General features: G+C 57.3%; 1 protein-coding gene across 2 annotated transcripts; it reads right to left on the bottom strand.

Moving 5' to 3' along the window:
* Nucleotides 1–4,312: 4,312 nt before the first annotated feature.
* BBC3 (BCL2 binding component 3) lies at nt 4,313–11,319 on the bottom strand. Of its 2 annotated transcripts, none has more exons than XM_068529098.1 (4): nt 11,232–11,319; nt 8,218–8,506; nt 6,626–6,816; nt 4,313–4,513 (listed from the first exon to the last, which is right to left on the bottom strand). In XM_068529098.1, exons 2-4 carry the CDS (start codon nt 8,489–8,491, stop codon nt 4,397–4,399), a joined length of 582 nt encoding a protein of 193 aa, XP_068385199.1. In that variant the 5' UTR covers nt 8,492–8,506; nt 11,232–11,319; the 3' UTR covers nt 4,313–4,396. The 2 variants fall into 2 exon arrangements, with proteins under 2 accessions (XP_068385199.1, XP_068385200.1); XM_068529099.1 differs by lacking the exon at nt 11,232–11,319 and adding an exon at nt 8,911–9,649.

Below are 11,319 nucleotides of genomic sequence, written 5' to 3' on the forward strand. Positions count from 1 at the left end.
ATCCTCACAGCAACTCCATGAGGGTAGATACTGTCGTGCCCATATTGCAGGTGAAGAAAGAGCCTCACCCAACAAATCAAGGGTGGAATGTGGGCAGAGGGGGAAGGCTTCTGTACAGGACACCTAGTAAACATTCATTTAGTGGCTCAGCTTCTTGTGATCTTGGTGAAGACAAGAAAACTCTGGCTTTTCCTTCCCAAGGTCCTGAGACCTAGGAGTCACCCCTGAAAACCATCAGTCAGGCCCAGGTGCTCAGCCTTCAGCTGAGTCCAGAAGAGAGTGGCTTTTGTTTTTAAGCTTCTAGTAATAAACATTCAAGCAATATTTGTACAAGTCTAAGAGTCAAAAGATTCCTCTTCCCATGCCTGTCAGCTCAGCGTTGGCCACATAGCAGGAGCAGCTGACTTAACAGCTAAACTTGATTTTGGAGAGAAACGTGAGATGCTTTTTGTAGATGTTAGCTGTATCCCTTTTCATATTTACCTCCCAGAGGGCACCCTGGCAGCCACTGAGAGTGAATCCTTCCAGACTGTCAGGTTCAAACCTGGACTCTACCACCTAGCCACATGACCTTGGGCAAGTGACGTTTTTGTGCCTCAGTCGCCCCATCTGTAAGATGGTAATAGTAGAACATTCCTCTGATATGTTGGGATTAAATGACTGAATATATTCTTTTGAGTAGAAATCGCTCCGTGTTAGCTGCTATTACGCAGATTCACAAAATAACGATTTTTCTGCATTTTGCTTTTCCTCACTGTGTCTTGGAAGCCTTGTCAGTTCAAGTCTGGGATTACCTTGCTGGAGGCTGCACGGTTTGCAGGTGGCAGTGTATTAGCTGAGGGCTTCATTGCCAGGTCCTCTGAGCCTCGACTCTGCTACGTTGCAGAACCACTCGGCACCTGGGTTCCGAGAGCGAAGGCCACACAGATGACTTCAGGTGTTTCCCTCTGAACGACTGATCCCTCCTTTGTTTTTCTGGGAGCCCTTTGGACTTTGCTAACAAAATGTGGCCTTCTCTTGGCCTCGATTATCCCTGGGTCTCTGCTTCTTTCCCTCCAACCTGGATGATAGGGTGGAATTCCCCACTTTCGGTCCTTAAAAATGGTAGGTTTGGTTCTATTAAAAAGAAAATACAGGGCTTCCCTTGTGGCACAGTGGTTAAGAATCCGCCTGCCAATGCAGGGGACACGGGTGCGAGCCCTGGTCTGGGAAGATCCCACGTGCACAGAGCAGCCAAAAATAAATACATAAATAAATAAAGCAAAAGTTAATACATGTCTTGTGGAAGTTAAGGTGTGCAGATGTGATCCGTATGACAACTATAGCATGAAATCCATCATTTCATGGAGAAGTAGAGGGTCAGCAGGGATGTGCAGTGGCAGAGCTTCTGTATTTTAAGTGATGTGGTACAATAGACACATAGCAGATAGGTTAAAGATGAGTTTGTAATCCCTAGAGCAGTCCTAAAAAAATGCTGAAACACCAAAAGATACATTTAAAAGAATTCTTAAAAAGTATTCAAATAATCCAAGAGAAGGCAGGAGAGAGGAGGCAGAAACAAAAATCTGACGAAGAGAAAACAATAAAATCGTGACCTAATCCAACCAGATCAATGATTCAGCGCCAGGAATTCCCTGGCAGTTCAGTAGTTAGGACTCAGGGCTTCCACTGCAGGGGGCCTGGGTTTAATCCCTGGTCCGGGAATCGGGATCCCACAAGCTGTGTGGCACGGCCAAAAGAAAAAAAAAATTAGTTCAGCAAACTGTTCCTGGACAGGGGAGGCTGTTGGTGGCAGGAGGAGGGTGCATTCTTTGCCAGGGGAGTAGTGAGGACCAAGTAGAGCTTCCCTGCCAGACGGTTGGGTGGGCACACCACCTCCCACCCCACCTCAGGGCCTTGGGCCCCATGCACAAGTATGTAAGCATGACGAAAATATGGAATAATACCATAGGATATACACCCAGTACCCACCATCATTTTGCTACTTGCTGTTCTTGCTATTATTTGTTGTTTATTCATAGGGATAAAGTTCTAGTTCATTCCAGTTCACTACTCTCTATTGTCCTGTTGTACAACAGCAGACTTGATTTACCCTTCCAACCACTGTTGGTACTTGGGTGGTGGCTTTGCGCGTTGCCAACTCTTGGACACCTGTGCACGTTCACTTCTAAGGGAGACACAGCCAGGAAGGCACTTGCTGCCATAGGTATGTACATCCTCAAAGTTTTGCCAAATTCCTCTCCAAAATGATGGTTCCCGTTTCCCTCGGCCTGGCCTTTTAGAAGGGCCATTGCCTCTGAACTGCCCCTTTACCAGTGAGGACAGCCAGGAGAAGGGGCAGAGCTGGGTCTGAACCTCTGTCTGGGGCAGTCCTGTATGGAAGACAACACAGGGGAAGCATTTGGCTGGTTGCCCTATTTTCCCGAAGATCATGGTAGAAGCTCCCCTTCTTGTTTGGTTTTCTCATTTTTTGGCCACGCCGCGTGGCTTGTAGGATTTTAGTTCCCCCACCAGGGATTGAAACTGGGCCCTTGACAGTGAAAGCACTAAGTCCTAACCCCTGGACCTCCAGGGAATTCCCTCCCCTTCTTGTATTAATTCAACACAGGTTTTTAATGCTAGGCCTTACGGTTAAGAGTATGCTAGGGTGGCTACATGGGTGAAGTTTCACCTTGATCCCAGATGTCACCTCTGTCTCCCTGAGGGCAGGGACCAGGTCCGTCTCATGACCGACAGTTCCCCAGGACTCCTCCCAGTGGGACTTCTGAGTAAGTTATAGGTCATTCATTTATTCCGTAAATATCAAGCCCCCCTGACATACTTTATCCAGTGGGGATAAAGTGAGGAGAAAACACCCAAAAAGGCCCTGTCCTCAGGGGCTTAGCTTTTAGTGGGAGCTGACGAGGGGTGCATGAAGGCTGGGTGCACACAGTGGCACCGGGGCTGTCCTTTTTTTTAAATTTTTATTTATTTATTTTTGGCTGCATTGGGGCTTCGTTGCTGCGCGTGGGCTTTCTCTAGTTGCGGTGAGCGGGAGCTACTCTTTTCGTGTGGTGTGCGGGCTTCTCACTGCGGTGGCTTCTCTTGTTGCGGAGCACAGGCTCTAGGCGCGCGGGCTTCAGTAATTGTGGCACTCGGGCTCAGTAGTTGTGGCGCACGGGCTTAGTAGCTCCGTGGCATGTGGGATCTTCCTGGACCAGGGCTTGAACCCGTGTCCCCTGCATTGGCAGGCGGATTCTTAACCCCTGCGCCACCAGGGAAGTCCCCCGGAGCCGTCCTTTAAACACAAGGACAGACACCTCAGGGTGATCTGCGCACTGCCCCGCACCTCCTCCGAGACAGGGCTCACAGATTCTGCGCAGGCCCCTCTGCAGGGAAGGAGCGCAGGAAGAGTATCCACTGTTCCAATCTGATTTTATTGAAAAGGAAACATACAAAAATCATGTACAAAAAAAATTAACCAAACATGTACAGAAAATTCATTCCGGTATCTACAGCAGCGCATATACAGTATCTTACAGGCTGGGCCATCCCTCCCCGCTCCCAGACTCCTCCCTCTTCTGAGATTCCCCCCCTCCCTGACTCCCCGTTTCCCCCCAGCGCTTCGCCCTGGGGACTAAGGCTGGGGCGGTTTCCGCCAAAATATCCCACCCCCCAAATGAATGCCAGTGGTCACACGTGCTCTCTTCTAAACCTATGCAATGGGATTGATGGGGGGGCGGGGGGTGGTCTCGGGCAGAGCACAGGATTCACAGTCTGGGCCCCTCCTGGCCACCCCCAGATGAAGGTGAGGCAGGCATGCCCACCACCCGCCGGCTGGCTCAGGGAAGATGGCTGGGCGCTGGGCTGGGGCGGCCGTCAGACGCACCCCACTCTCTGGCTCCAGGAGGCTAGTGGTCACGTTTGGCTCATTTGCTCTTCACGGGCCCCCTCCCCGGGAGGAGGGGGGGAAGCACCAGGGGCCTGAGGCCAGGCCCAAAGTGAAGGAGCACTGGGAGAGAGAGAGAGAGACCCCCCCCCCCACCAGTGTCACCCCTGCAGCTGGAACGGGCAGCCAGCACCAGCAGCCTTTCCTGAGATGGTGATGGGCGGCAGAGGCGGGCGGCTCAGTCCCCACCGCCTCGGTCACCGCCGCCTTCAGACGCTGAGTCCGTCAGCCCTCTCTCCCCTGGCTCCTCAGCCAGGGACCCAGGAGTCCACATCTCCGTCAGTGCCCCCCAGGCTAGGCCGGGGCTGGGTCTGGAGTGGCTGCCCTGGCCCGCCCCTGGGATAGGCAGGGCTGGTAGTCCAGTATGCTACATGGTGCAGAAAAAGTCCCCCGCACTGGCCAGGGCGTCAGGAGGTGGGAGGGTCCTGCCCCCCACGTCCCCGACGTCCACCGGGCGGGTGCAGGCACCTAATTGGGCTCCATCTCCGGGGCTCCGCGGCCCCTGGGTAAGGGCAGGAGTCCCATGATGAGATTGTACAGGACCCTCCAGGGGGAGGGGCGGTGTCGCTGCTGCTCCTCTTGTCTCTAGGGAAAGAGAGCGAAGACCAAGTTAGAGTGGGCTTGAGATTGGGGCGCCTAGGTGGTCGGGTCGAAGGGCAGCGAGGAACGAGGCACGGTTCTAAGAGTGAGCTACGCCCTCAACCAACCCTCTGAGGTCGGTACTATTATTATTGTTCATCGGGTCCAGATACATTTCTCTGCCCACCTTGGGCCAAGGGCCTCTGGAACATGAGACTAGGACGGAAGGGATGCAGACAGCGTCTTCAGCACAGGGCCTGCACATATTAGCTGTGGTCTCCTAGTCCCTGGTCTCCAGATGAGAAAGTTACCCAACCAAAGTCACACGGGGCTGAGGGGTGGGGCTGGATTGCAGCCCATCTGCCCTCCTATAAAAGGCTGGTGAGCCACACAGAAGGGAGCAGGGAGCCCATAGTCTCAGCAATTCTAGAACAATCTGTGGAAGAACTGGGAATGGTTCACCATCTGCACTGAAGCTGCACGGAAGTATGTCGAGGTAAAGCTAACCTTTCCTCAGTGGCAGGATGAAGGCTGGGGGTAGCCTATAGGACCATCTCAGTTCCACAGTGTTAGAAACGAAGGAAGCTAGATACAAGAAAAGACTTCCCACCAATAAAAATTAACAATACTAAAAAACTTATGAATATCTATAGTACTCTCCACTCCCTGTACTGAATGCAGGGCTAAATCCGGTGCTAACTAGCAGGGCCCACCTAATCTCATCCCCACAAGGTGGGAAGGAGAAACCCATTTTATAGATGTGAACAAGAAGGTCAGATAAACCATCCTAATGATCCTAATGGGTGGCTGGGGGTGGGCTGCCTGGTACCAGCCTGCCTCCTTATCACTCCCCACTAAACTTTGCAGCCAGGAGAAGGTGGCCAAGGGGGCACATCAGATTGGCAGAAATTTAAAAGCCTGCCGCTGTTTCACTGCTGTGGAGTGCCACCTGGCACAGTCACCTTGGTGAGCAGGCTATCATTTACTAAGGCTGAGGGCCGGCAGACCAGCCAGGTATCTGCTCTGGAGACACATGTGTGCACCTGGAGATGTGTATTTTTTGGAAGAGCCAAAAAAAAAAAAAAAAAAACCCAAACCAACCAACAAACAAAAATAAATAAATAAATAAATAAAATTTTGAGCCATTTCTGGAAAGTCCTAAATACCCACCAATGAGAAAATGAACAAGGATACTACATGTCGATCCAATAAAATGCTACATGGCCGTGAAAACGAATGAATTAAAGCTCCTTTGCCCATATGGATGAATCTCAAGCATAACACTGAGAAGCGGGGAGTTTGGAGAGGAACACGTACTATATCACGTATATTAAGTCTGAAACGCCCCACAATCCTAAGCATTGTTTGTGGCCTGGTAAATATGTAGTAAAAGAATCAACACCTGCAGAGGAATGGACAGGCCAATTTGAGAGGTTTGAGAGATTTCCTTTGGAAGGGGTGAGGGGAAGAGGGTCAGGGAGGGAAACAAGGAGCTTCACAACATCCGGTTTTTGTTTTTTCTTTGAATAAGCAAGCAGTGTGGGTGTAATGTTCAGGTTGGACAGATCTGGGTGGTGGGCGCCCTGGTGTTTGTTATTCTCTGTTCACTGCTGCAGGCTTCAAATATTTTGCTTTAATGAGAGGCCTGGCTGTGGGCCTTGGGGGCGGGGCCTCCAACGGGGCGGGGGCTTCCGGAGGGGCGGGGCTCCAGGGCCCGCCCCCGGCCCGCCCGGGAAGCGGGGTGGCGCGCCGCAGCAGCGCGGGCGGGTGGGAGGGGCGGGAGCGGCCGCGCCGCCGCTGCTGACTCACCGGCTATAAATAGCCCGGGATATATGAGCCGCTCAGTCGAGCGCCGCCCTCAGTCCCCGCGGCGGCGGACCCCGGGCGCGCAGCAGGGCTCGCGGATACCCCGGCCCCGGCCCTCCCCCGGGCCATGACAGCCGCGGCGCGGGCCCTAGCCCTACGGCGGCTCCGCGGACACGCCGTCCCTCCCACCTGCCTGTCCCCAGCGCGACCCCGCCGCGCAGGGCGGCAGCTGCCGCACATCTGGCTGGGCCGCCGCAGCCCCCTCCCCGGCGGGAAGTCCCACCTGCCGTCTACCCCTCCCCCAGCACTCACCCGCCGCTCGTACAGCGCGTTGAGATCGTCCGCCATCCGCCGCAGCTGGGCCCCGATCTCTCGGGCCCACTGCTCCTCCTCCCCCCGGGGTCCCGGGGCCGCTTGGGTGGGGCCGCCCGCCAGGGCCCCCGGGGCGCTGGGCACTGGCGATTCCAGGTGCTGCTCCGCGGGCGAGAGTGAGGGCTGAGGACCTGGGAAAAGCCGAGGGCCATGGTCACACCCACCACCCCTCTAGGCCCTGAGGTGTCCCGGGGGGACCAGTTATCCAGGGCCTACTTCTCCCTTTTCCAGCCGCCTGATTTCTCTCCTGCTCCCCACCTCATTTTAGAGATTCTGTTTTCCCCTTTAAGAGCCAGATTTCTCAGCTCCTACTCCCCAGGCAAAAAAGAAGTCCTGGGGAGGCCTTCCTGGGGTCACCTGTCTAGCCAGCTACCACCTCACTACCCGTGTTAGTCTGGAAGTGCTTCCTCTTATCCTACCTAAATACTTCCCTTCCAAAACGGTGCCAAATTTTGACTGCTCCACTCAACAGATGGGGAAACTGAGGCTCACCCTAAGAAGTGGCCCAAGGTCACACAGGGCTACGGTGACTGACTACACCCAGAGTCACAAGCCTCAGGTCTCCTGCCCTCTAGTATCCAACCACAGTGAAGCCACACCCCCGGATGTGGCCGAGGCCTGGAAACCAGAAGGCCAGACTGTGGCTGCCTCTGAGCAGGGGCCTGGGGGCTGGGATGCGGGAGATGCCTTCCTGCCTCCTCCCCACACGCACATTCTGAGCTCCCCTGGCGTCTCTTCCTCCCTTCTGTCACGCCAGGTCCTGGCACGAGGGATCCCTGAGACCTAAAATCAGGGCCTCAGTTTCCACACCTGTGACTCTGGTCTAGAAATCGGGTCTCCTCTTGCCTCTGCTGCCAGGGAACGGAGCCGGGGAAGTTTTCTCTCTCCTGATCTCTCTGCGGTCCGGGGACGGGGTGGGGAGGGAAACCGGGACAATCTTTCCATTGCCACCGAGTGTGCCGGCTGGGATGGGGCTAGCCGGGCACCACGGAGTTAACAGCCCATCAGGCAGGGGACCTTTAACCCTTCCCTCCCCAAGACCCGTCTCCCACCCTTTCCCCATACCATTGCCCCTCCCCCTCTCCTTCCTCCGGCCGGACTGCAGAGAGGGCGGGCCCTGGCCAAAGAGATGCAGATAAAAGGCAAAAGGCCACCCTCGACCCCTCCCCACTGTCCAGAAGTGACAGTCATCTCTGCCCACTCTCTCCAACTACAGTCCTCAGGGGGCTTCAGGGGACCCAGACCGGGAGAAGGGGGCTTGGAAACAGCTGTTGCCCCAGGCCCGGAAAAGACCGTGGGCTGCAACTCGGGGACTGCAGTCAGATTCCAGGAGGGACTTCCCATTCGGCCTCCCCCCACCCCCTGCCTCCCACTCAGTCTTCCTGCTTCTTGCAACACAAAGACCACACTGGCCACACCCTCCCCGTGGCCCGGCCGGCTCGCCACCTCCCCCCACTCGCTCCCACTTCTCCGGTTCCTCCGTGTCTCTCTTTCCCAGCTCCCAGCATCCCTGGTGCGGGGCGGGCACTCACCGTCGGGGCGCGGGCCTCGGGGCCGGCTGCGAGGACCCCCAGGCCAGCGGGGGGCCCCCAGGGCGGCGGTGACGGCGGGCGGGGCGGTGGGGGCGCAGAGGTAGGCGGCGGGCAGCAGGGCGGGGGCGGCGGGGGCGGCAGGCAGGCCGGGTTCGCAGAGGCCGCAGGATACGGCCGAGGGCACCAGGCGGCTGAGGGGGAAGGGACGCGGGCCGTCGCGGGCCAGGCCCTCTACGGGCTCGGGAGAGCTGCCCTCCTGGCGTGCTCGGGCCATGGCGCTCCCTGGGGCCTGCAGGACAGGGCAGAGGGGTGCGGTCAGCCGGGAAGTGCAGGGGGCGCTAGGGCCCCACGACGTACCCACCCCACCCGGGGTACACAGGGCACCCCACTCCTGTACGCATGGCAGGCCAGGCAGCCCAGGGCTGGCGCCCACAACACACGCAGGGCCCAGACGGAGGGGACCGTAGGTGTGCGTGATGGCCCCTCAAGACACACCCTTCCGCAGGGGCTGACCCGAGGCCTGGGCTGGCCGGAATAGCCTCCCGTGCACATGGTGATGGGCACACATGAGGGACAAGGAGGCACAGGATGGCTGTCACAGCAAGGACAAGGGCTCAGGCAGGACCCAGACTTGTGGGTCTGTCAGGCGTGTGTGTGTGTATGAGGGCTGACAGCCCCGCAACACAAACTCACCCAACGTGGGACTCACACAGGGCCTGGGCTGGTGGGATTAACTTCCGGAACACAGTGATGGGCACACAGGGAGGGCAGCCAGGCACTGTGATGCCTCGCAACACACACGGGGACTCACACAGGACCCAAAGGGGTGTGTGTGGAGGGTACACAACACACACACAAAGGCTAACGCAGGACTGGCCAGCCAGACCTCCCACCTCGTCTCCCATTTGCACAAAAACATTGAGATGTCCCAGGACACACTCATACAAACACTGACCAAAACGTGGACACACACATACACACAGACCACAGGAAGAACTATCCACACAAGGCATACTGGCCGGCACAACCCATCCCCTCCAACCCATACACACACATATACAAACTGTCAGGATCTCACCCGCTGAGCCACTGTTAATAGGCCCACAGACACACACGTACACACTATGCAGCCATCACAAGCACAGACAGAAACACACACCAAATAGGCACTGCCACACTTCTCAAACACACATGCCCCTCCCGACAACACACACGCAATAGATAAGACCTACACATCTCAGGACTCACACACATATCAACACAAAACAGACCTCCATGGACACACACATGGACCGACACAACCGCAACACACCCACTTGTCACCAACTCTCAGACCCCAGGACACATGTAAAGCTGGCACACACAGACGCATGTCATCAGACCCAGATGCATCACCACATGCCGGCAACAACACAGAGACGCAACAGAACAGCAGACATCAACCCTCCCTCCTCCCCCAACCTGCAAACACCATCACCAACTGTCAGCCCCGGACACACGCGCAAATGCACGCGTGCACGCGCGCACACACACACACACACTACAGCTAACTCTGATCCTACACTGCCCTGGCAGCGCGCACACCTAAAGCACCCACAGAAAACACTGGTCTCACGTGACTGACATAAACACTACACACACGCAGCCCACATGACACACATGAGCCAGCCGATCAGAGACAAGCCCCTCAGACCCAACACACACACACACACACACACACACACACACACACACACGGGCTCAGACACAGCCCCATACAAGAGGCTGCCAGCAACATCCACTGACTGCTCTGCTCAGACCCCCCAGAGCCCAGCTCCTCAATTCCCAGACGCCGATGCCAGACACACAAGGCAAACACAGACCAGACAACCCCCAGCACACACACACACACCACGCAGAACTCACACAGACACCTGGAGAGAAAACAGACATCGGCACTGGGCAGGCACACCATCACAAACGCTTAGCTGAGCCACATGCCCTGGAGATATACACAGACAGTCACAGACAGTACACACAGGCAAGACACACAAGCATACACAAACACAGCACATCGGGCAAGACACACACATGTAAACACAAACAGCTCACTCAAGCAACACACCAACACACTACAACCACACACTATAACACAGGCAGGCAATACAGACCCATAGAATCACCCCCAAACAGCACACACAGACAACTCTCACAGAGGACACAACACAGGTACACCACACATAAACAGAGCACCCGCCTTCAGGCGCGGCGTACACAGCCAGAACCCCACACAAACACGCATGGGGACGGCGCGCACACCACGACGGGCCACAGCCCCACCATTCCCCGGGACTGACACAAGCACTCCCTGCAGACCCCAGCACAAACTCGGAGCCAGACACACGCACACACCCAGGCGAGACACCTGCAGATCCACAACCCCGCACACGCGCGCTCCCACGGCGGGCCCAGAAGCCCCCCTGCGCTGTCACAACCCCCCCCCCCAACCCCGCCGCCGCCACGTGCGCCCGCCCCGCCCGCCAGGCGAGCGCGGGGCCAATAACAGGCTGTTGCTGGGGCGCAGCCCCCGCCCGCAGGAGCCGCAGACTTCACGGCCCGCGAGCCGCCCCCTGTCGCCGCCCCCGGCGGGCGCGCGCGCCCGGGGTGTGGCCGCCCCTCCACGCCGTCCCCCCCTACCCCCCGCCCCTCCCGGACTGCAGGGGCCGGGGCAGTCGGGGTCGACTCACTTCCCCGGGGCCGCACTGGCAGCCAGGGGGCGCTGCCGAGCCCGCACCCCATTGTTTGTAAACAAACCCGTCAGACCGCTGAGGCACCTGCGCTCTCGGACCCTCAGTGCCTCCCGCCCAGCGACACCAGCCTCATGGGGGGTGGGGAGGGCAGGGAGAGAGGGAGGCACGGTGTAGGGACTCAGCGCCCCCCCACTGCTCTCCGAGTGCACTCCAGCCACCTCCTCCAGGGAGCCCACCCGGCCTGGCCAATCGCCGCTGGCTGGGACTTGGGGCGCGCACACTCACCCCGGGGGCATGAACACGCCGGAGGGGACGGTGATGGGGGGCGGGCGGCTTCCTTCAGGAGGGCGCGCCCGCCGAGCGCCGCTCGCTG

This window comes from Eschrichtius robustus, chromosome 19 (genome assembly GCF_028021215.1).
Source record: "Eschrichtius robustus isolate mEscRob2 chromosome 19, mEscRob2.pri, whole genome shotgun sequence".
Lineage (NCBI taxonomy): Eukaryota > Metazoa > Chordata > Mammalia > Artiodactyla > Eschrichtiidae > Eschrichtius > Eschrichtius robustus.

Bases quoted from the DNA above. Each gene is read 5' to 3' on its own strand.
- BBC3 (XM_068529098.1), bottom strand. From the start codon at position 8,491: ATGGCCCGAGCACGCCAGGAGGGCAGCTCTCCCGAGCCCGTAGAGGGC. The intron at 6,817-8,217 runs GTGAGTGCCCGC...GGCTTTTCCCAG, and splicing joins CCGAGGCCCGCGCCCCGACG to GTCCTCAGCCCTCACTCTCG. The intron at 4,514-6,625 runs GTGAGTGCTGGG...CTCTTTCCCTAG, and splicing joins ACGCGCTGTACGAGCGGCGG to AGACAAGAGGAGCAGCAGCG.